At 45.0% G+C, this 25,466-nt stretch overlaps 1 protein-coding gene across 2 annotated transcripts in view; it reads left to right on the top strand.

Moving 5' to 3' along the window:
* EFHC2 (EF-hand domain containing 2) overlaps positions 1–25,466 on the top strand; it is an 89,851-nt gene that overhangs the window by 14,246 nt on the left and 50,139 nt on the right. For both annotated transcript variants that reach the window (XM_043538111.1, XM_007064441.4), the window contains exons 3-4: positions 1,765–1,915; positions 19,715–19,938. In XM_043538111.1, coding sequence (XP_043394046.1) covers positions 1,765–1,915; positions 19,715–19,938 — 375 coding nt within the window. The remainder of the gene's footprint in view (positions 1–1,764; positions 1,916–19,714; positions 19,939–25,466) is intronic.

The raw sequence follows: 25,466 nt of genomic DNA, 5'->3' as shown, positions 1-25,466 counted from the left end.
CATCTGAAATGGTTGACGGTTGAGGGGTGTTGGGCAAAGTTAAGATTGTTTATGTTTACTTCACTGACCACCAAAAATTTTAGCCAGTATTTTCACATCTGGGTGCCTAAGGTGAGGCACTTAAATCCATGATTAGAAAACTGTATAAGTGCTCAACTTAGGCACCAAGTGTGAGAATTTTGGCCTTATTTTTTAACTATATCAACTCAAAGTTGATCGGAGACTATATTGTACTAGTTAGACAACCTTAACTGATAACTTACAGATTTGTTATGTTTTTAACTCCTAATGTTATTGTCCTGAAGCTTAAGTGTTAACTCATTTGTTAACTTGCAATCAAGGTTACTAAAGTTCTTAAGATTTTTTTTTTTTTGGGCCAGGGGAAGGGTGGAAGTCAGAAGGGCATTATCATGTACTGTTCAAGTGCTGCAAGCTGCCCAGGTCTTTGTTCCTTCAGGGTAAATTTTAACCCCTTTTCTGTAAAGAGAGATTCTCCATTCTTGCAGTTACATCCTTCTTCAGCAGAGCAGGAAGGACAGCCCAATTATGAAACAGGACTGGGAGCCAGGAGATCTGCCACAGAACTTCCTGTGTGATCTTAGACAGTGCACTTGGCCCTTCTCTGCCTCAATTTCCCCAGCTGTAAAAATGGAGATTGATACCTGCCCAGGGATGTGCTCAAGTCTACTTAATTACTATTTGTAAAAGTACTTTGAGTGTCTCTGGTGGAAATGCTAAAGAAAGGCAAAGTATTAGCAATTATGTGTTATGTAGAGAATTTTGACATCTTTAAAAAATTTCGAAGCCTACTTCTGTCAGACATCCATCAGTACCCGTATGGCATGAAGAATGGATAGATAGGGTCTTTCTTCCATTGGTCAATTTTATCAATGGAATCCAGATTAAAAATGCATTCTTTCATTATGTAAATCTTGAAAATATAATGCTTGTGAAAGAGGTACTAGTTAGCACTGGTTTGAGCTGGACATGATAGGGAAAACTATGCAAGTTTCCTTCGTGTTTTCTTGCTTGTTTGTGCTGTGCTTACTTTCCTCTTGGTCCATATACAAACATTTTTTACAATTTTCCCCAAGCTTGACCTCACGAATAAAGACAATAAATGGTGCCAAATTGTTGAGTAGTTTTGCTATGTGCACAAATGAGTATTAATAGATGAGCAAAACTCACTAGTACATGTAACCATATGGAAGATGTCAGGGTCTCTAGAGGTGAAAGCTGCTGTAGTAAACTACTGAGCAGTGCACCCACAAACATTATTTTAGGATTACTACTACTATAAGTTAAAGGAAGGGAGGATCTAGATTTGTGTTTGGCGAGGCCAGCCCCAGCCTTCCCTGAGGTTCACACACTCACTGAAACACAAAACCAGGTAAGTTTTGAAGTGATTGTTTTGTACAGCCCTAAATGGCACCCAGTTATAGGAAGCTTATATGGGCTTTCTCTGTGACAGTAGTCTGCTGATAGCTTAATATTTGATTTTTTTTTTTTTAGTATAATCTTCCTTCTCTACTCAGATGTCGTGATAAAAATGCCACCCAAAAGAATATAAAAATATGCGATTTCATGTGGATTCGTATTCTTCTATTTCTGAAAAGTAAATCTACCTGCTGAAATGCACACATTTTGTTATCTTTATAATTAATTGTGCATCTGTACAACTTCCCTTTGACATCTTTTTTTATTGCAAACACACTAGATAAAGACTTTGCTTCTTTATATTTATTTATTTATGCTTTTTTGTAGGTATTGTCTTTTGATGCCTATTTTAGTGAAGAAGTGCCTGAAAAAAATCAAGAGCTATATAGAATAAGACATTGTAAAATATACTTCTATCTTGAAGATGACACAATTCAAGTGGTTGAACCCCAAGTCAAAAATAGTGGAATACCACAAGGTACCTATTTATAATAGACCTTTCTTTGTTTCTTCACCTCTAATCTTTTGCTCATTGAAGTCTTTGTCCGTCTAAAAGGATACCTAAAGTGTCTGCTTACATAGGCCTGTTCTACACTACAAAGTTTTGCTAGCATAGTTATGTCCACTAGGAGTGTGAAAAAAAATCACACCTCCTACCCGACATAGCTCTCCTGGCAAAGCCCTCACTGCTCTGCTGACAGAGGGGCAGGTATTGGCTTCTGTCAGCATAGTTAATGTTTGTGGAGATGGTGCAACTATGCTGGGAAAAGAACTTGTGCTGGCTTACGCCACTTCTGTACTAGGGGGCTCTGCTGGCGTAGCTATGCTGGCCAAGTCTTTGTAATGTAGACAAGTCCATAATGTAGCTAATCTTGAGTACAAATCTATGACGGACTATAGATAAAATTTCTTTTCTTGCCATGGCCATTAATGAGTACTTCCTCACAGGCTTCAGTTTAGAGCAGGGGTGGGCAAACTTTTTGCCTGAGGGCCACATCGGGGTTCCGAAACTGTTTGGAGGGCTGGGTAGGGAAGTCTGTGCCTCCCCAAACAGCCTGGCCCCGTTCCCTCCCACTTCCCGCCCCCTGACTGCCCCCCGCAGAAGCTCCCACCCATCCTTGTCCCCTGACCACCCTCTCCGGGGACCCTGCGCCCCTAAGTGCCCCCCCCAGGACCCCAACCCCTACCCACCCCCCCCCCCCCGCTCCCTGTCCCCCGGCCCGACAGGCCCCCTGGGACTCCGACACCTATCCAAACCCCCCCCGTTCCCCATTCTGGGACCGCCCCCGCCCAGAACCTCTGCCCCATCCACCCGCCCCTTGTCCCCTGACTGCCCCCCAGGACCTCCTGACCCTTATCCAACCCCCCTGCTCCCCACCCCCTTACCATGCTGCTCAGAGCAGCAGGACTGGCAGCCGCACTGCCCAGCTGGAGCCAGCCACGCCGCCGCACTGCCCGGCAGGAGCTCACAGCCCCGCTGCCCAGAGTGCTGGCGGCACAGCGAGCTGAGGCTGTGGGGGAGGGGCCGGGGTCTAGCCTCCCCGTCTGGGAGCTCAAGGGCTGGGCAGGACGGTCCTGCGGGCTGTAGTTTGCCCACCTCCGGTTTAGAGGATCCAGGTCTAGTAGACGACCCTCCTGTTTTTGAAAGTACATTCTGTGACCAAGCTGCTGGACAGAGTCCCTATTTTTACACAGCTATGATTGAAATTACATGATTATGGGTCTGTCAGCACAGTTGCGTAAACTCTTAGTTTTCCAAGGGGATCCAAATTTTTATATCTGCACAGGGCTCTACTTATCAGTGTTAGGGGTGAAATAAAATCCAGGAGTCCCTTTTCCTTTAGACAGTGCTTTGTGTACTGAATGACACTGCCTCTCTTGGTGTTGAGTGGCCCCTCCTTGTGATCAGAGGTCTCACTGGCTGTTCAGCAGAGGAGCTGGCTCTGGTTTCAGTAGGCACTCCTAGTCCTACCTGGGCAAATGCTCTATCAGGCTCTGGATGAAGGCTTGTCAAATCTCTGATTCTTTTAACGTGGGAAAATATGAAGAATTTAAACCCTCCGTCTGTGATTGGAGATGGCAGCCCGGAAAGCTGTTCCTTGGTTCATGTGATACAGAAGTGAGAGAAGCTACTTCTGGGTTAGATGTTCACAGCCTTTCTTGGCTACTAGAATGATCTTCAACAGCTGGTGCACCTGAAGCTTGAGAGCCTGCAATACAACATGGGGTGCCACTATGGGGCTTGTTGCAGACTTGTTTCACTAAAGCAAGATAGAGCAAGACCACTCTCCATTCCATTGGAGTTAGGTGTTGGAGCAAATATGTATCCCTATTGCCCGTGTAGTGGTAGGGGTTGGAGAGGCTAGGCTGCTGGGCTTAGAGTCCCATGCCGTTTGCTCAGGTTCCAGTGGGGACTGGAGGACTCTGACTGATCTCTTACATACTTGATTGAAGCTAGTGCTAACTGCTATTGGAGTACTTTATTTTTTTTTCTTTTGGTTTTAGATACTGTAACTTACCTTGAACATTATTGTAGAGAAGCAAAAATATTTTCAATGCACTATACAGGTGTATCTGGAAGAACTTTATGGCTTATACAGCTCAGTCCTGATTCTTTACTACAGAATTAGCAACTATTCTTGAGAGACGAGGTGGGTGAGGTAATCTCTTTTATTGGGCCAACTTCTGTTAGTGAGAGAGAGACACTTTCGAAAGTTTGTCTCTCTCACCAATAGAAGTTGGCCCAATAAGAGAGAGTACCTCAGCCACCTTGTCTTTCTAATATTCTGGGGCTGATAAGGCTACAACGCTGCATACAACAACTCTTGAAGAGTTAAAATTCATTCAAAAGGACTACTCTGAGATTTTTTAAAAAACTGTCTAACTCTCTGTTGCCACTTGGGTTGGTGAAGAGGCTTTATAATTTCAGTGTGTCTATAGCAGAGTTTTTCAGACCGTGGGGCATGCCCCCAGAGGGGGCCATGGAGAAATATTCAGGGGGGCTCGGGTCAGCCCTGCGTGGGTGGGGGGGTGTTGGGCAGAGAGTGCCATTTCTACCCATGACTCACCTCAGCAGGCCACCCAGCCTATGGGTCAGTGTCAACATATACATGCCCAGTGCTGGCTCTGCCCCTAGAGACCATCACATGCACCTTCCCCTACCCTGAAAACCCAAGGGAGGGAGGGGACCTGCAATCAAAAATTGTAACTCAAACGGGGGGGCTCAGCTCAAAAAGTTTGAAAACCGCTGGTCTATAGAGAGATGATATGGATAGAAAGCCTCTTCAGCCAACCAGATTACAGATTTCAGCCAAGTCATTTGAATAAAATAGTCCATAAAGACAAAATGAGGATTTTAAGTGTTCTAAATTTCATGGCGGCTGGTGAGCTTTCAGTTGCCTGATGTAGGTAAGCTGTAAAATACAATGTGTCCATAAGGAATTTATATTTTGTGTTAAATACCCAGGAAAGGTAAGAAGTATGCATTAACTTGGCTTTTTGAAAAGGTGAGAAACTAGATTTTACAGAAGATTTTACAGAAGACTTCTATTACTGGTATATGTGAAAATGTCTATTACTGGTGTATTGTTTAGCCTGAGCACATTAAAAGTACTTAAGCAAAGACAACATTTTAAAAACACTGTTTTTAAAAAAAAAAATCCAAAATCACTAGTTGCCAAGTACATTCAGTTGTAGATACAACAGTGGTCTAATGTTGTTAATCATATTTATATGCTGGTAACCCTCAGAACCCGTTCAGGACTAGGGCCACACTGCATTAGGTACAGTATAGATATGAGAAAACTCAGTCCTTACCTAGAAGAGCTTAATCCTGAAAAGGAGGAGGGTGGGAGAACAGACAAAGGGCGTGGGAAAGAATTACAGCAAATAAGTGAAGAGATCCTGGGAACAATGGCTCATATGTTAGTTGCATGTAGTTATTTTTATACATTTATTTTTGTTCATACTTGTTCTCTTTTGAGTGACTGTGCACTTACACGTTACACGGCAGGTGTATGTGCACCCAATGCACTCGAGTCAGAGACTTTTGCCAGTAGTACCACTAGGTGCGGCATGTGCCCTCTCCCATCTTGTACACCTAGCCAAGGGCATAAAAAGGGCTGATCCGCTGCCTCCCTCTTAGTTCCTTCACGCAACCCGTGGCAAGAGCTGGAGCTTTCCATACCTTTAGCTTAGGTTTGCCAGCTTTCTAACTAATTGTATCGTATATAGCTATGTATAGGTAGTTCTAGTGTAGCTATAAGTTAGTGTAATTATTCAGTTCTAGTTTAGGAAAAAACTGTTCATTTGGAATGAAGAAAAATCATCAGGATTCAAGCAGTGTACCACATGCAGAGCTGTTTTCCTTGTGACAGGCAGGCATAAAAGCTTCTTGATTTGCCTTGGTAAGGGACATGTGCAGTACTTGTACCTCCTTCCCTACCAGGACTAAGAGACTGAGGGATTTCCACCTCAAAGCCCTGCTGAGGCAGGGTGATGCATCCCTTTTCCTAACTGGACCCCAACAACAAAATAATTAAATCAAGTCGACAAGAAGTACTCCTTCTGCTACCTGGGATCCCAAGCAGAAATTGATGGGAAAACGTCACTCTTCACCCTCCTCCCCAGCCTCCTCAGAGCACTCCCAGCATTTTGACCCTTCATCTCATAAGAAGGCTTCCAGTAAGCACGCCAGTACTGGTTTGAGGTGTCATAAGCACTCACGGGCTCCATTTGAGGTGACAGTGTCAACTTCAGCTCCTTTGGGGCCATTGAGAGCAGTGTCTTCATCCTTAGCTGGTACATGGTCCGTAAAGCTGATTCAGACCCTATTGGCACTGCTGGCTGTCCAACTATCCTAGCTGAAGTCTTATCTGTCTTGGTCCCATTGGCTCCTCAGGCATTCCTGTCTGCAAAGGAATCTGTGTCTCCCCTTACCAGACTTTCCATTGTTATACCCGGCTCCAGTTGGGGCAACTCAGTGTCTTTGGCACAGTTGATACGATCAGCACCTTCAGCACAATCAGCACCACCAGCCTGCTCAGCAATGCCAGCGCCTTTGATGTAGTCTGGGCAGACAGCATGTCTCTCCACATTATTATGCCAGCACCATTGGTTCTGCCAGTACCAATCACCTTGTTGGTACTCCGGCCATCTTGTCCCTTGGTTTCTTTGGACCTGCTGGTGTCCTCCATACCCTGACCACTACAGACTCCAAGGGGGACTGCCCCTCCCTTTTCTGAAGAAACCTACATTTCCTCTTCAGACTTTGAAACGGAGGAACTTGTATCACCTTGAAGGTCTTTTAGATCACCTTTATAGCCCTCTTACGTGGGGGTTATGCGTCCTAAGAATCAGGACTGGTTTTCCACCCTGGGCTACTCAGACATTGCAGTATCCCTCCTAGCTTTACTGATCTTGTGCTGCTCTGAGGGATTCTAGATCACAATCACAGTCTGAGGGGAGGATTCCTCCCACTCCAGTACAGGAAACCTCTGGTCAGGCTCCTGCTACCATCCGTTAACTTACTGGATTCAACAAAATCTGGAAAGGAGAAATAATGGAGGAGCTCCTAGATGTTCTTCTCTTCTCCCCCCCATATCTCATCCTCTTCTCCTGATGAAGCCGTCAGTCCAGATTCAATGTCTTCCCCCCAGAGGACTTCGGAGTTATTAACCTCAACATTTGTGAGGTGCTCAGATTCTGCCATGATGGGGGCGAAACAGTTACTTACCTGTACATTAATGGTTGTTCTGTGAAATATGTTGTGCACATATGCATGCCACTGCGGTGTATGTGTGCCAAAAACATTCGAGTCAGAGACTTTTGCCAGCAGGACCATTAGGTGGCACATGAGCCCCTGCTCTCCTCATACACCCAGCTTAGGGCATAAAACAAGCTTGTCTGCTGCCTTCCTCTTCATTCCTCCTTGCTGCTATCTAATGTCCAAAGTAGTGGGGAAGGTGGGAGGATTGTGGAAAGTTCATGTGTACAACACATTTTGAAGCACAACACTTACTGTACAAGTAAGTAACCTTTTTTTCCTTCAGGTGATTGTGCACATGTACATTCCACTGCAGGTGACTCATCAGCAGCTCCAATACAGATGGAACAAATTCAGATCACCTGAACAGAGACTGTAATGCTGACTTGCTGGAGTTAGCGTTGTCACAAGAACCTTGAGTAATGGTGTAATATCTGGAAACGGTATGTAGAGACAGCCACATTGCTGCTTTGTAGAAGTCTGCTATCAGGATATTGCTCAGAAGGGCTGATGAAGTGGACTGAGCCCTGATGGAGTAAGCTGTTATTCTCGGTGGAGGACAGATGTTAGCAAGATTGTAGCAGTGCTTAATGCAGTCAGAAATCCAGTGAAAGATTCACTGAACTGACATGAAAAGTATGTCTATACTGCAGTTAGACATCTATGGCTGGCCCATGCCAACTGACTTGGGCTTGTGGGCTTGGGCTAAGGGGCTGTTTAATTGCACTGTAAATGTTTGGGCTCGTGCTGCAGCCTGAGCTCTGGGACCCTCCCACCTCGCAGGGTCATAGAACTCGGCTCCAGCTCTACATCGCAGTTAAACACCCCCTTAGCCTAAGCCCAAGTTGGTGGGCATAGGCCAGCCACGGGTTTTTAATTGCAGTGTAGACATACCCTAATTGGCCTTTAACTCTCACACCGTAGGTTACAAAAACCCTGGGAGAGGCTCAAAAAGATCTAATATGGTCCAGGTAGAATGCCAAAGCTCTACAAACATCGAAGGTGTGAAGTCTTTCTTCAGCTTTGGAGAAGAAGGGGGTTTCGGGAAGAACACCAGAAGATGAACAGTTTGGTTCAGGTGGAAAGTTGACACTACCTTTGGATTAAACTTGGGGTGTGGCCTAAGGGAAACTTTGGCTTTATGAAAGACCATGAAAAGAGGGTCACCCAGAAGAGCTTCAAGTTCTGAAACTCTCCTTGCAGAAGTGATGGTAGCCAGAAATGCCATCTTCATAGACAGTAGAGGTAGTGAGGTTGTTGCCATAAGTTCGTAGGAGGATCCCATTAGTCTAGAGATCCCATACAGGTAGGGGACTAGACACAGGTGGGTAAACATTCAGCAGACCTTCTAGATATCTGGAAACCAAAAGGGTGAGAGAAAACGGAAAATCTATCTATTGCTGGTTGTAGTGAGATATGGAAGCCAGGTGGACTTTCCCAGAACTAACTGAAAGCCACATGATTTCAGGTGCAACAGATAGAATTTAGACATGTACTGGACTGTTTGATGGGGCAATAAATGTTGTGATTATGTGATCATAAACCTAAACCGAAACTTTGCTGCATACGTGGATCTTTGCTGCATCTCTACTGGATTTTTCTGTTTAACAAGATGGCTTAACTATCCTGGGAGCACAATCTCTCATGAGTTTTCAACCAGGGATCATCCATGACGTGGGGAGACTGGAGGTTGGGATGTAGAAGAGACTTGCCCTGGTTCTGAGAGCGGTGGTGAAGTGGATAACATATCCCTCCTTTACAGTGCTGAGCACCTACTTGTCTGATGTGAAGTCTTTCCAAGCACAGTGAAAGAGAGAGGTGTCTTCTGGAGGAAGAAGATATGGTCAGTGTGCTGTCCTTGATCAAGCAGTCAAAATGAATGCTTGGAAGTAGAAGATGTCTGCTGAGAAGGGCCAGCTGTAGACAAAGTTGACTGGCAAAATCAAGCTGTTCTAGACCTTCTCTTCATGGAATCTTGTAACATACATGAATCCTATAGTACGGATGATGCTGAAATTGTTTCCTCTGTCACTGGGGTGTAAACTCTTAGCATAGGAAGCATTACATGGGAGTCTTTCAGGCTGTGCATAGCACCATCTGTTTTTTGGGGGATATAGCTTAGACCCTATGAAGGGCAAGACCTTGATTGTATTTTGCAGCTTCTTTGGAATGCCAGAAGCCTGCAGCTAGGAAAAGCACTCATGGAGATGGACGTGGCCATGCAAGGTCCCATCAACGTCATCAATGGCTGCCTGGAAAGGTGTTCAGGGTGTGAGATGTCCTTTTGAAACCAGAGCCAGGAACTGTTCCTTATATTCTTGCAGCAACTTGTCATCAAATTTAGAAATTTTGCAAAAAATAATAAAAGTATGCTTAGACAAGAGAGTTTGATAGTTGGCCACTCTGATTTATAGAGTAGTGGTAGAATAAGCCTTCTGGCCATATAAATCCAGTCTCTTGAACTGCTTGTCTTTGGGAGTGGTTTTAGGATGGGACTGTCAAGAGCAGCCATGACCACCAAGGAGTTGGGAACTGGTTGGGTGAAAAAGTAATTTAAGTCCGGCTGAGGGACTTGACAACATTTGTCCATCCATTCGACTTGGTATAGAGGTGAGGTTCTGCCAGATGGTTTTTGCCAGCTCCAACAAGGCTTCATTGTTGGAGGCAGGGGTTTGTAAAATATCAAGGGGGCTGTGTGTATTTTCTTGCACAAGCTCAGTGTGCACTCCTAAGGAAATGGCTACTCTTTTCATCAGGTTCTCCCTTCACCTCCAGAGACTCCCAATGTTAATTGATTTAACCTCTCAATACCTCTGTTAAGAAGGGAAGTAAAAATATCCTCATTATACAATTGGGGAATGGAGGCACAGAGATTAAGTGTCTTGTGCATAGTCACACAGGAAGTCTGGCCGAACGAAGAAGTGAACCTGAGTCTCTAAATCCCACTCCAGTGTGTTAACTACAAAAGCATCCTTCTGGTGATTTTAAAAAAAGGCATTTAATTATTACTGAAAATGTATGGATTTTTTGAGGGGGGGTCAGCGCTCAAGGTTGAATTGCAGGAGAAGGGATTGTTGGAGTAAGGGGAGTGGATTAAGTGAGAGGATAACGGAGTTGGGGGAAGTTGGAGGGATGAGGGGAAAGAAAGCAGAGGGGGGTGTAAGAAAGATAATAGTCATGGAGAATCAAGCTGGGTAGCTAAAGGGCTGCAGTGATAGGAAAGGGGCAGAATGAGGGAGAAACAGCAAACAATGGCAATAGAAGTAAATGAGGGGAAAGAAGTCTCCAGGCCAAGTGTCAGGGTTGATAGAATGGTGGTAGAAGACTGAAAAGGCTCCTGCTGACTGACCCTGTTTTTCATTTGGAGAGGATATAGGAGGGTGATCCAGAGGGTCTTTCTGGGTGTAGTACTGCTAGGGTGGCTGGAGGGCCTTGACTTATCCCCTACGCTTTCAGCTGCAGATGGTTGCTTCAGTGAAGAGGCTTGGGTTTTCTATTGTCCATTCCCTGTGAGATCTCTCCAGCTTCTGCTGTATCCCATGTAGTGTAGATAGGGGGTGGTGTCCTGTGTGGGTCTCTCTGGAAATGGTGGGGTCATGGAAGGTTGTGAGTTACCCACTGCGCTCTCTGTTGTCGCTAGTGCTGGCTGCTTTGGCAAAAGAGTATTATATAGACTCACATACCGAGAGAACATTTCAAGGTAGACACACTTGAAAAAGAAGAGTTTTTCTGAAGCAAAAATTATGAGTTTACAAATGTAAAAGAATTAGCTCACAAACAAAACAGCAGAAAATGTGTGTTTACCAGTAATTAAAACCCCCTAAGAGTAAAGGATTTCCAGAAATGATTTTCAGAGACTTGAAAAAAGTTTCTGTGAAATTGGCAACAATACAGGGATGTGAGTATGTACAAAATATAAATAAGGCTGCTGTGACGGAACTAAAATTGTAAACTTGATTTAATGTTGGAAGATGAATTGCTAAAATTTGAACTTACAATACTAAAGGAGGAAAAAAACCTTCGGGTTTATTTTACACAGCAGGGTAATGTGCTCCATGGAGGTGTGTTTCTAAAGCTCACCAACATGTTGCCCGTTAAATGGTTCATATAGACCCTGCTGGTGCTCTTTAATGTAGTGCTGTTTGAAGCAGAACTGCATTAAAGCACATTAGGGAACCTTTAGTGCACACCAGCAGGGTCTACGTGGACCAATTAATACACAACACATTAGTGCTTTGTAGAAATCTCGTTCCTGTAGAGTGTTACCCCACTGTGTATACAAGCCCTTAGAAGCATTAGAAGAAGCTATCCAAGCAGAGAAACAAATACATTCATTCATGTTTTGCCAGGCCAATTTGAAACTGACTTTGGAGAAACTGGAACCAAAGCTAAAAAATACCAGGACAATCAAAATACACAAAACTAAGTAAGGCTATGGGGGCTGTCATAAATATAAAGGGAAGGGTAAACCCCTTTAAAATCCCTCCTGGCAGAGGAAAAATCCTCTCACCTGTAAAGGGTTAAGAAGCTAAAGGTAACCTCGCTGGCACCTGACCAAAATGACCAATGAGGAGACAAGATACTTTCAAAAGCTGGGAGGAGGGAGAGAAACAGAGGGTCTGTGTCTGTCTATATGCTGCTTTTGCTGGGGATAGACCAGGAATGGAGTCTTAGAACTTTAGTAAGTAATCTAGCTAGGTATGTGTTAGATTATGATTTCTTTAAATGGCTGAGAAAAGAATTGTGCTGAATAGAATGACTATTTCTGTCTGTGTGTCTTTTTTTGTAACTTAAGGTTTTGTCTAGAGGGATTCTCTATGTTTTGAATCTAATTACCCTGTAAGGTATCTACCATCCTGATTTTACAGAGGTGATTCCTTTCCTTCTATTTACTTCTATTTCTATTAAAAGTCTTCTTGTAAGAAAACTGAATGCTTTTTCATTGTTCTCAGATCCAAGGGTTTGGGTCTGTGGTCACCTATGCAAATTGGTGAGGATTTTTACCAAACCTTTCCCAGGAAGTGGGGTGCAAGGGTTGGGAGGATTTTGGGGGGAAAGACGTGTCCAAACTACGTTTCCCAGTAAACCCAGTTAGAGTTTGGTGGTGGCAGTGGATATTCCAAGGACAAAGGATAAAATTAATTTGTACCTTGGGGAAGTTTTAACCTAAGCTGCTAAAAGTAAGCTTAGGAGGTTTTCATGCAGGTCCCCACATCTGTACCCTAGAGTTCAGAGTGGGGGAAGAACCTTGACAGGGGCACAGAGTGAAGGAGCGATCAATAATTTTGAAAACACAAAAAAAACTCTACCTAAATCTTTCCAGGGTCAGAGTTTTACTGCAGAGCTGTAACAAGAAATCCTCCATGTGCAGAGGAGACAAGTTAGGGTGATTCTAATATGCATTTCAGAATCCCCAGCTAACTTGAACCCTGGCTAGCTGACGCTCTCTGTTATGAAAGTCATTTATGTCCCATGGGGTTAACTGTAGTTTCCAGTGCAGCTTAGGTCCCACAATCTAGAGCACAGTTAAGCAGCTGGCTGGCTTCCCCAAGGTCAGCCAGCTGAAAAGGAGAGCGGAGCTGCCTGCTGGCTGGCTTCCCCAAGGCCAGCTGGCTGAAGAGGAAAGTGCAATCAGGCAAGCGAGGTTGCAGTTAGCTCCTCCAATTTAACTGAATCTGATTATCTAAAGTTTTTTGATGTTTCCTGGAACGTTCAGATAATCAGGATTCTATCATGTTTATTCAGGGCCAGATCATGCCCTTGCTGCATGCTTACACAGGTGAGTGGATATAAGGAGCCCTCTTACTCCTCCATGCTTGCTCTTTCTATTGTGGGGTGAGCAGAGGCTCCTGGGGTGCTACTCCCCTGTTCTGTGAAGGTTGCTTTGAGTGAGTGGAGTGAAGGCTTCGCTCATTTCCCTCTGCCTCCCTTTACTCAATGCATGGGCCAACACAGCTGAGCTAGTGTGTATGGGAGGTAAGATATACCAGGAAGAGTGCTGATGCTGTTTACTTTCTCTGTGGAGTTAGGGAGGAAGTGGAGACTCAATTTTGACATAATTTGTTCCCTGCTCTGCTCAGCAAGATTACAATTGTAACCCTTCTGCCTGTCAGAGTTGGCAGCAACAAGGGCTGGGTTCAATAGCTAGGGGTTCCATTCCAATAACACAATGCAAAACCGGCTCGAGCCCCCACCCAGTGACCTGGGACAAATATATACCACCCCTGCTGGGCGCCTCCAAGAGGCAATACTTCCCCTCTCGCAAGCACAGAGTGTGAGTGTAGCAAAAAGCCTTTTAATAACAGAGAGAAACAATGTGGCATTATGTTGGGGAAACACCACCAACAGGATTCATAACACAACCCATGAGCAAAACCCACCCCAAGCAAATTGGGGCATGTCCTTTCCCTTTGGTTCTTGAGTCCAGCAACCCAAAATCATTCAAAGTCCCAAAAGTCCAACAACCCAAAAGTCTCCGTCCTTGGTCAGGGCAGCCCCAGAGTTCAAACGTTTATCTGCAGAGTTTTTACCTCCCAACCTGGGTGGAGGATGAGGGGGGGAGGGTGTTAAAGGGCACCTTACGTGGTCCAACACTGATGGCCCCACCTCTCCATAGGGCTCCGCTCGCTATCCCGCAAACTGCAGCACGGTGAGCGGAGCGAACAGCTCTACCATATAGCTTCAGTCTCCCCCACTACTTAACACAACACTCAGTGATTTCAGCTCTTTTGTGATTTCAGCTCTTAGTAGGGGAGCCACAGTGCTGCTGCACCATTAGCCCAAAGTGAATTCAGCTCAGCATCCTGTAACTAGACTCCTAATGGAGTCAAAATTAGCTCTGATATTCCACAGTGGAGAGAGGGGAAAGTGCAATTAGCATGTAAGGCCCACACCAGGGGGCCCATGCCACTAGGTATTAATACCTGTTCCCAGCCTCTCTCAATTCAGAGTTTTGGAACCCATGTCCCTTGCCTAGCGAGTGCTACTTAGTTGATAGCGTCTCCATCATAACAAAAGGCCAAGTACAGTTCCCTGTCCTTGATTCCCATAATCAGGGTAATAACAATTTATTCTTCCTGCCCCATTAACAGAGACACTGGGGATCCCACAGCAGCCAAAGTGACCATTTGGGCAGCTATGGCCTCATTCTAGGTGGGGTGGGTGTGCCTATGCAAATGAGATCAGCCCCTGAAGTTGTTTTCCACAACTTGCCACACCTTATCACCAGATGTCAGGGTGGAGCTCATCCTGACTCTGCTTACACAATCTAACCTCAAGGCTTCCTTGCATCCCTTTTTGGTATTAAAGATCTCTTGTAAGATGTCATTGGACTTGTCCAAATCAAAAATAAAAGCACACTTTAAAGAGACACAGACAGGGGTGCTCTATAAATATATCAATAACTTCCTGTCGCTCAGACTCCAACTAGGATCGTGGAAAGTCAGTCCACCAGTCATGCCAGAAAAGATAATATGTTCTGGCTCCTGGAGTAAGCATATAGTGAAAATAAATGCCAGCACCACAGGCTGGTACAGAAGAGAAGCTATATTCCAGGTAGCAAAATGAGTATAATGAAGAAGAGGGTTGGCCCTACTGAACAGAAGGAGATTACAAAAAAAAAATCAGTAATGCAGTAGAATAGTCTGGTGGCTGCTGCACTGTATGAAGTAACATCTACTGAAAGAGGTGTCAGAATGTTCACGCATTCTGAGTGATCTGATTGGCTGAGCATGCATACACAGGTCCTCTTAAAATGGATTCTTATGGCAATTTTTTTTGATGCGGAAATGGTTTTCCCCCACCCCCCCGATGAAAGTAGGATAATAAAAACCTAATCTGTGCTGAACAATGTCTATTAAATCTCAAATTCACCAGTCTAAAGTTTATCATCTACAGCAGTGGTTCTCAAAGCCGATCTGCCGCTTGTTCAGGGAAAGCCCCTAGTGGGCCAGACCGGTTTGTTTACCTGCCGCGTTCGCAGGTTCAGCCGATCGCGGCTCCGACTGGCCGCGGTTCGCTGCTCTAGGCCAATGGGGGCTGCAGGAAGTGGCGCGGGGCAAGGGATGTGCTGGCCGCCCTTCCCGCAGCCCCCATTGGCCTGGAGCAGCAAACCGCGGCCAGTGGGAGCCATGAATGGCTAAACCTGCGGACGCGGCAGGTAAACAAACCAGTCCGGCCCGCCAGGGGCTTTCCCTGAACAAGCGGCAGACCAGCTTTGAGAACCACTGATCTACAGTACATGTGAAGAAATGAACCTGATCAGGCATAACGATATCTAATTTTTTTAAAAGGGTGCTTTTGACACACTCTGCACAAGACATTTTTCATTGGCAAAGAAATCCTTACCTACGTAGCACCAAGATGAAATGTGTATCCCAGTCAGACACAGTATCCATGAAAAACTAGTTGAAAACCGACTCTCGGAGTCTTTTGACTACACTGGGAAGATGTATCATGTTAGAAAACCATCAACTAATGCATTTTAACTAAAATGCTAATTAAACATGATTTTGCCCCTTATATGGGTAAGGATAGTTGTGTTTAAAAATATGTAGCAGGTCATGGTTAACCCAGGGGGAGACCTGTCAGGATGTTCACTGGGTGACTCAGTGAAGCAGAGGTGGAGCTCATTTGGGCAGGTGCATGCTAGTGTAGGGCCAGCTGGAAGCCTGAGGCAGGAGCCATGCAGGCTGGAAGCCAAAGCAGTCTGTAACACCACAAGGCAGAGGGAGAGTTCCCAGCCAAGTGGTGCCGTTGCACAGACTGGCTGACTGCTCTTTCTGTGGGATAAATAGCTGTCCACAGGGGTCATCTGACTTGGTCCTGGCTTGTGTGTTGGCTGTTGCAGCATGCCTGGGGGATGAGTCATTGCAGGCTCTGGCTGAGGGATTACCTCACAAGACCCAGGTGTTAACCATGACCAGTTAACATTTTTTAAACACAACCTGTGCCTGTGTACAGTTGGTACTAAGTAGTGTTTTACATCATGTTAATTAGAATATGTGTTATGATTTGTTGTCTTAGCGGAGACATGGTCTAAATGTGCACATAGGTAGTATATTGATACATCATAAACCCTGAGGAGTATCTTTGCAACTCATTGTATGGCTCCATAGAGCAGGCTTTGTTTATCGTGAGTATCCAAACCTGGTGTTGGACTAGCTAGATAGTAGCTCATAATTATTTTCCAATGAGAGGTCAGTGACACAGATATGATATATGTGTGACATAACTGGGTCTTAAATTACAGAATGAAAGTAGGGGGAAAACACTGGGAAATTTATTTATTCGGTTAACTACCATGAAAATTAGAAGAAATTGGCATCTTTTAAGAACAGGAGTGAATATTTGACAAATAACTCTGAGAATACAGGGCTGGAATGTAACCCGTCTAGAGCCATTCCCCAGGGAAATAAGATATCCAATAAAGAGTTTCCATGGGCTAACTAAGAAACAGAGGAATTCACACACCAAACAGGAACACATAAGAAAAATCCCAGCAAAATTACCACTTCTCAACACTGGAGAAATATCAAAAAGGGATTCAGGTAGTAACAAGTAGAGTGCAAGATGCACAGCTGAAAGATATTGGGAAGAGATCTCCTACTTGCGCGAAGACTAGGGACAAGACCCCTGAGATATTGTATATGACACACACTTACACAGTACTCACTTAAGTACTAGAACTGTTTGAATATTGTTACATCTTTATTAGTATTGAAGGCACACTGGGAACCAATAGTAGTAAAAGAACAATGTAGCTGTAAGTAGTGATTATAACAGTTTACAATTTTTGATTGAATGAGTTGGTGATATTATTCCAGTCCTAGCCAATAGATGTCCTCATTACAAAATTATTGCCACAAAGTAGTACCTTTGTTGCTAGGCTCCTCAGGGAGGCAAAGATTGAAAGGACATGAAGGCTTAACTACCTTCTCATTCCCTAGAGATGGTTTCTCAGTAATGGGTTGAGAAACATTCATGTGGGAAAGCTTTCCTTTTTACTGTTGCCCATGCTGGTGTTCCTATGTGGATAAATCCTTGGACTAAAGGCATCTGTTGTCTTTTCACCACTTGTTAGAAGCACTAAATTCACTCAGAAGAGAAAAATAATCATCGTGGGTCCTAATGCATACATGCCTAACTGCAGCACATTACTTGAGCAGTAGGCTACAAACTGCTTCTTAAGTACTGTGAATAATATGTGATTTTAAGGCATTGATCACCACAATGCATAGTGCCCAGTTCAGCAACGTACTTAAGCACGTCTAACTTAAACAGGAATAGTCCCATTGAAGACAATTTACGCCCACTTTAAGGTCCCTTTGCGCTCTGCTAACAGTGTAACAGTGCATTAGTGTAAATGAGACTCGTATATCACAGGACACCCATCTGCTGTACATTCCACCCTTTCCCTGAGAGTCTGGTTTTTCAGGCATAAATATCTAAAGGAAAAACCAATGTAAAACTTGCAGTGTGATGGATGTAAAGTTTGTCATTCTCAATGTTGGGAGTGCCTGTTGGGAATTACCAGCCCGAGAGGGACAAGTATCCAGACAAGGGATGGAAGAAGGGCTACTAGTTTATCAGTTCTCTTCCTAAAGTTAAATGCACAGACATTTAAACAATATTATCTGTGAGGGCTTGGAGGTGGCATTGTCTGTTATCAGTTGTATCTGTTTTTTGACTTCCATGATTCAGCATGGAGAGCAAGGGTCTCAAGGATAGATGCTTGCAGGCACCCATGGGTGTAGCAAAAGGCTGAAATATGACAGAGTTTATTTTGAGGGGTTGGGTGGGGAAAGGAGGTTAGACTTGTAAAAGCAAAACTAAGGCTGCTGTGGATGGGCCATCTATGGTTAGGCAGCTGGTGTGCTGTGACCACTGCTTATTGTTCTGTATTTAATTTGTCTCATTGTTACCTGGTGCTTCCCCTACCTGGTGGTGGTTTGTGCTTGTTATCACTCATTTCATATTTAGATTGTAAGCTCACTGAGGCAGGGACCATTTCTTTGTGATGTATTTGTACAGTGCCTAGCACGGTGGGGTCCTGCTTCCTGATTAGGGCAATTATGTACTACATAATATAAATAATAATGGGTAATTGAGCAATCAGCTGATTATGGCTGGCTCTGTGTAACAAGAAATAGGGCAACAAGCAGTTTGAAGGTTACTAGGATTTAATCATGTTCAGAACCTCTGGAAAGAGATTCCGATAGTTAGTAACCCCAGTCCTCCTGGTGTTGTATATATATTAGTCAATGAATGCCTTATCTTGTGGCTGCAGCACAGGAGGTGGAGTCAGGAGTTCTGGGTTCTTGTCACAGACTATCTGTGGCAAAACTGAGGCCTCAGGAAAGTAATTTAACCTTTGTTTCAGTTGATGGCTATCAGTTGATGGATTCTTCATGGATGGAGTGGTGTTTACAGATATCAGTGAACTAACCCAAAGTCTTTTGAGATGCACAAAGTGCTAGGATTGTGAATAATAGAAAAATGTAAGATATATACTGGTCCCCCGGTGTTTGGCTGATAAAACAATAGTGATTCCCTTTCTTAAGTGTGGATATTAGCAGTCACCTGGCTCCCAGGGAGATGGTCCTTTGCTTCAGGTATTATAAAGAATAAAAGCAAGTTCCAAATTTGTCTAGGTTGTCAGATTGGTGAGCCCTGAGTCTGTTCTCCAAGTCAGTGGTCTGCATTTCCCTACTGGAAGCCAATCAGTTCAATATTGCCCCTGCTTTCAACTTACTTCTCAGTGACCTTAAGCTGAAGGCCCCTCCCTCCATGCTTGGAAGTTCAGGCTGTTTCTCCTGGGCAGGACAGTTGTCTTCTCTTATCACAGTGATGGATTACTGTTCTCACCCTGTAGAGTGTTGTATAGGGACATCCCATCTCTGCCATCCTTTGTTTCCCAGACTGTGTCATCCAGCTGTCCACCTCCATAGAGTTTTAGCCATTTGGTTTTTGTGTGACTTTTCACCTTTCTCTTTAGAAAATAACTGGTCATAAAAGGCAGTAGGGGCTACCATAGCTTCTCAATAGAAGTGGCAAAGACCGCCCTCCCCTTTGGATGGTCATCCAGTTTAGAATGCTGCTAAGAAAATACCCGCCAGTCATGTCCTGAGATCTAAGGGCCACAAGCTGGCAATCTGTTCTAATAACATACTTGTAAATCTTGGTCTCAGAAGGTAATGATTTTCTTTACTTGCATCACAGAGGTGTGTTTGACCTCAGTATTTGGAGAATGATTTGTGACCTTCTGAAGGTGATGAATGCAAAGTATTATTATTAATTATTATTATTAATATAATTATACAAAGAAAAAAGATCCCCCTTTACATACAGTTATATGCACAATCTTTGTTGAACAAAGGAATAGTTGTCTCAGTTTCTCTGATTTTTTATTTTATGTGGGTTCTTCCATTATTTTAAAAATCAAGCAAGCCTACTAGGTTAATGTGAAATTGGATCCTTGGAGCAAAAGATACTTACCTTATCATTTTGCTACAGGAACTATTGTCCGGCGTCATCGGATTCCACTTCCACCTCCTAATGAAGATCAGTTTTATACTGTAGATTATTTCAACATCAATACAGAAGTAATCTTTTATGCCCAAAGGTATAAGATTGTAGATTGTGATCAATTCACAAAAAATTTTTTGAGGAAGCTGGGAGTCCGATTAAATCCTCCAGCATATCATCTAGAAGATCCATACACCAGAGCCCGGCAAAAGGTAAGGCAAGACAGTGATGGTGAAAATCTAATTTTACAAACACAAAAGCCTCTGTGAATTCATATGCAAAGAACATTTCCCCAGCAAATTAAAAATGTGTCCAAGTAACTATTTTAATATATGTTAATTAAATTTGGAATTAGTACTAAAAAAATAAAGCAGAAAAGAAAACACCCATTTGGTATACTTTGACTCACTATCACAAGCAATAGCATGTAATATAGTCCCAGACAAGTCAATTTTCCTGTTGATGTGCACATCTACTTTGAAGCAGAGGAGAAGCATTTGGGGAATAGCTAGCATGAGAAAGTCTTATGATAAAAGCAATATCTGTTGTGTGTATTTCCTTGATAAAACAGTTCTTATCTGTTACTAAAAATTGTAAGAACACAGGAGTGAAATTGTCTTCAATATTTGTATGCATGTAACTGCACAATATTACATTTAATATCTATATAAAATGAGTTACTTCCAGCCCTATATGTAGTGAATCAGATTTATTAGAGACTTATTATAAAGAACGAGATTGTCTCTAATAAATCTGATTCACCACGTGTAGGACTGGAAGTAACTCTTTTAATATAGATATTAACTGTAATACTGTGCTAGCTGTTTCCCAGATGCCTCCCCTCTGCTGAAAAGTAGCAAGAATTCCTCATGGTTGTTTCCCACATAAGAAACATGGGGAGAATCTAGGAGATGATCGGGGAACTTCTCAAATAGCAAACAGGGGAGGAATCAGATGATCCGAGTAACGTGGGCCCTCAGCAATAAACTTTAACATCGTTTTCAGAGTCTGGTCGAATTCTTCAACCAGACCATCCATTGGCGGATGATAGACAGAAATATATAGAGTCTTTCGTTTTAGTAGATCACACTTCAGTAGCCAAGACGTAAAGCTGGTGCCTTGATCAGTAAGACTCTCCTTAGGTACTCCTTACTCTGGCAAAGATTTTTAGCAGTTCTGCTGTAATAATCTTTGCATTGAGGGCATGCAGTGGGATTGCGTCAGGATAGCGGATGGCGTAATCCACTGTAACTAATACGTGCTTGCACCCAGCGGCACTTTTTTCTAAAGGCCCTATGAGTTTCATGCTGAGTCTTTCAAATGGGATGCTTACTATGGGGAGTCAGACCACAGGGGGCTTTTGTCACTCCTTTAGGTCCTACCTGCTGGCATGTGAGGCAGGAGCCTTTGACTTCTTGGTGAATTCTGAGCCCAAAAAATATGATCCAGAATCCTGACAGGGTCTTCTCATGATTGAGGTAACCCGCAGAGAGGGTGTTGTGAGCCAGTCGCATAACCTCGCACCTATGAGGCCGGGGAATGAGGAGTTGCAACTGAACTTCACCTGTCAGTTGGTCTTTCTCCAGTTGGTACAGTTGCTCTGCCTGGAGCTCAAACCAGGGGTACTGCTCTGCTCAGAGGCGGATTTACAGTGAAATACAGGGTGCCCTGCCACGGGGCCCCCCAACAACAGGGCCCCCCAGAGCCAGGCAGTTGCAGGGGCAGAAGCTTGGTCCTGCCAGCTCCTGGGGCTCCTGCTACAGGCTCCGCACCCACCGGCAGCCAAGGTCCCCCCTCCCCCACCTCTCCCCCCAAGTGTGCTGCGTTCCTGCCCCTCTCCCTCCCAGCACTTCCCCCGCTGCCAGACAGCTGTTTGCAGGCGCTCAGGTTGCTCTGGGAGGGATGAGGAGGAGCAGGGCTGCAGTGCGCGTGGGGGAGGAGGCGGAGAAGAGGCGGGGGCAGGGCCTTGGGGAAGGGGGTGGAATCAGGGCAGGGTGTAGCAAAGGAAAGGCCCCCACACTCCCCCTACACCTACACCGTCCCCAGCCCCCTGCCACGAGCTGCTCAGGGCAGGGGGCTGGGAGCACCTCCGTGACCCCAGCCCTGACTCCTGCACCCCTCCCATCCACACCCCTACCCTGAGCACCAAATAGGAGCTCCTGCACCCTCCCCTCCACATTCCCACCTGCACCCCTTGCACCAAATGGGAGCTGTCCCAGGTAAGTGCTCCACACCCCAACCTCCTGCCCCAACCCTGCGCCCCCTCCTGCATCCTAACTCCTGGCCAGACCCTACACCCCCTGCCCACCCTGATTCCTGCACCCCCCACACCAAAGGGGAGCTGCCCCAGGTAAGCGCGCCACTCCCCTGCCCCAGCCCTGAGCCCCCTCCTGCACCCAGCTCCTGGACAGACCTGCACCCCAACTCCCAGCCTGCTCCTGCACCCTAACTCCCTCCCAGACCCTGCACCCCCAGCCCTGAGCCCCCTCCCGCACCTTAAGTCCTGGCTAGACCCCTCACCCCAATGTTTTTTTACATTTTTTTTAATCGAGCGCTCTTATCCAAAGTGCTTTACAATCATTAGCTAATGGTACAAACAATATTTGGAAAGATCATTAAGTGGTCTCCCAAGACCCTCAGTGATTTTCAAGTGGTCGTTGGAAAAATAAGTTAGACTACAAGAACAATCAAGGTACCTCACTTTATTTTCATTTACTTCCTATTACTTATAGGAGGAGGATGAAGAAAAAAAGAATGAAAAATGGGGCTAAGGGGGCAATAAGAGAGTATGTTCTTTTTCTTGGCTGGGTCCCAAGGAGGAGCCCCAAAAATGAAGCTGAGCACAGGGCCCCACTAACTCTAAATCTGCCACTGGCTCTGCTTTTTGAGCGTCTATCACCTCCCTGTTCACCACTGGCAGTTGGCTGTAAATGGGGTCCTTCCAAATTCACAGGCCATTTTTGGTCAATTTCATGATCACAGGATTTTAAAAATCTGAAATTTCATGATTTCAGATATTTAAATCTGAAATTTAATGGTGTTATAACTAAGGCGATGTTTTAGTCCTGTGTATTTTTAGTAAAGTCACGGACAGGTCATGGGCAGTAGACAGAAATTCATGGCCCGTGACCTGTCCGTGAGTTTTACTAAAAATATCAGTGAATAAAATTTGAGGGGGGGACTGCCCACATGAAAAGCAAACTCCCACTGCTGGCTGAGTGGGCACTGGCCCTAAGCCTAATATTTGAGGTAGCCTTTCCTTACGTGGCTTGTCTGCTCCCATGCCTTGGCTTTCCTGCAGAGGAGTCCATGGGGCTCCCAGCGACTTTTGTTGAGCTGAGATGCTGTGGTTTCCCAACAGGGACAGCCTGGGGCTCCTTAGAGGCTGGTGCTTCTGAGACCATACTGCCTGATCGCAAATACCCCTGGTGAGTCGAGGGGCTCCCTTGGCGTCAGGCAGGTTCTTGTGTGATGCTGCCAGAGCCACTTCAGCAGCTAGATCCTCGGCTAGGGACTCTGGCTGGTGTTTCAGCACCTAGTGCCTACCCCGAGCTGGAAGCATGTGGGCAAACTGCTCCACCCATGATGAGCTCAGCCAGCTGAACTCCTGTCCAAATCTCTGGCTTTAAATACCTTCAGCATAGGTCTCAATTTCTGGGCAACCGTGTAAGGTCAGGCTCCCTGGGGGTATTTCTCCCCATGGAACCTCTGTCAGAAGGTCTTCTCCATGATGTCAGGGTAGGTGAGTATAGCTGCTTTCACTTGCACGTAGTCTTGGGCACACACTGTGTCCAGCCCCTGATATGTAGCCTATGCTGGTCCTGTCAGGTCAGGTGGCTACTGGGCTGCTGTTGCTACTCACTCAAACATTGCCAGGAAAGCCTCTGGGTCCATCCTCAGGTCTCATCTTAGTGAGTTTCACTGACTGGTGAGGCCTATGGGCTCTGGAGGGGAAACCCCTGGGAGACCCTGAGCTGCATCAGACCCTTAATTGTTGACCAGCCTTTGCTGCTGTTCCTGCGGTTGTGCCTCTAGGGCCCAGGCCAGCTGTTGCTGTTGGGCTGCCACTTGCTGCAGGAGTTGCGGCTTCTGCTGCCTGTTGCTGCTGCTGATTCTCTGTCATGCACTTGAGAAGATGCTTGAGATCCATGTGGTCTGACCTACCAACTCAGACCTGTAGAGGTGTAGGATGTTTGACCATCTGGGTCAATCAGTCTTCACCCTCTCTGGGGTGGGGAGGAGTCCTGCATTCTTCGCCAGTTGTGAAGGGGTTGACTCACTGATGGTTCCTAGTCGTGGTGAGGCATGGCATAGCAGCTCTCTCCCCGCTGGGTATCTCCTGGCAATGGTCGCTTCTCTGTGGTGATCTGCTTCTTCCTGTGACTTGGTCCTCCAGCGAGGTCACTTCACAGTCTCTTCACTTCTGGGGTGGGGTGGTCCATGAGCAAAAAACTAAGGGAATTAATGCAAATAAACTGAATTAATAAGAGACAGAGGGGAATGACTCCGTCTCAGAGTGTGTCAGAGTCTGGCCCTCACTTCCCTCAGGGAAGGCTTCAGGCAGTGGTTGTCGGGGAAGCTCCTGCCTTCAGTCAGCCCTTTCCTCAGGGGCTGAGCATTGACTGTCTGTCCTCTTTGCAGGTATGCCCACAAATGAGCTGCTGTTAAGCTTCTCCTTCAGCCTGTGCACGCTTTGCAAGTTTAGCAGGCAGAGCTGCCTGAGCCCAGAGTATGTCTTTAACCCTTTGTTGTTCAGTGTGGGGTTTGTATACCCAGTCACAACATCCTGCTTATGATATTGCTTAGGCTGAATGAATACTAATAAACCTATTAGTCCTCATCCTAAGAGGAAACCTGCACAACACTTTTTCAAAAGACGAGCCTGGAAACTTGCATTCAGAACTCTGGTCGACACTAAAAAACATGGCCTGAATAGAAACATTGGATTTATGGCTTATTACAACAATCTGTAACCCATTAATAACCCCCCCGCCCCCAGCTTCCTCCTCCCCTTGCTACTTCACCTTTAATAGTCCCTTGAAATATGGGTTAACTACTTGTGCCAAACAATCTGTTCCACTTTATATTTAACTGTGACACTCAGAGTACATTTCCCAGACTTAAAAAAGAGCTCTGTGTAAGCTTGAAAGCTTGTCTCTCTCACCAATAGGAGTTGGTCCAATAAAAGATATTACCTCACCCACCTTGTCTCCCTAACATTTTTAAAGGTAGATTTAATTGGGATCATGGGGGTCTACCAATACTTTGGACAATACAGCTATAATTCAGAGGGATGTTGATTAATTTTGTCATCTATAGCCCAGTTCTCCAATTTAATTCAACAAAGACAAATGTAAGGTGCTACATTTAGGTAAGAAAAATCAAATGCACAAATACGGAGTGGGGGATAACTGGCTTGGCAGCAGCACTGCTGAGAAGGATCTGGGAGTTTTGGTGGATCACAACCTCAGCGTGAGTCAGCAGTGCGATACTGTTGGGGAAAAAAAAGAAAATGCAATTTTAGATTGCATTAACAGAGGCATAGCATGCAAGTCATGAACGGTGATAGTACTACTGTACTCGGCTCTGGTTAGGTCTCAGCTGGAAATGTATAGAAAGGATGTAGAGAAACTGTAAAGGATCCATAGGTGAGCAACAAAGATGATCAAAGGGATGGAATGCAAGCCATGTGAGCAAAAGCTAAAGGAACTGTGTATGTTTAGTTTGGAAAAGAGGAGAT

The sequence above is a fragment of the Chelonia mydas genome, chromosome 1 (genome assembly GCF_015237465.2).
Source record: "Chelonia mydas isolate rCheMyd1 chromosome 1, rCheMyd1.pri.v2, whole genome shotgun sequence".
Lineage (NCBI taxonomy): Eukaryota > Metazoa > Chordata > Testudines > Cheloniidae > Chelonia > Chelonia mydas.
Note: the sequence above shows the minus strand (reverse complement) of the source record. Positions and strands in the feature narration are given on the sequence as shown.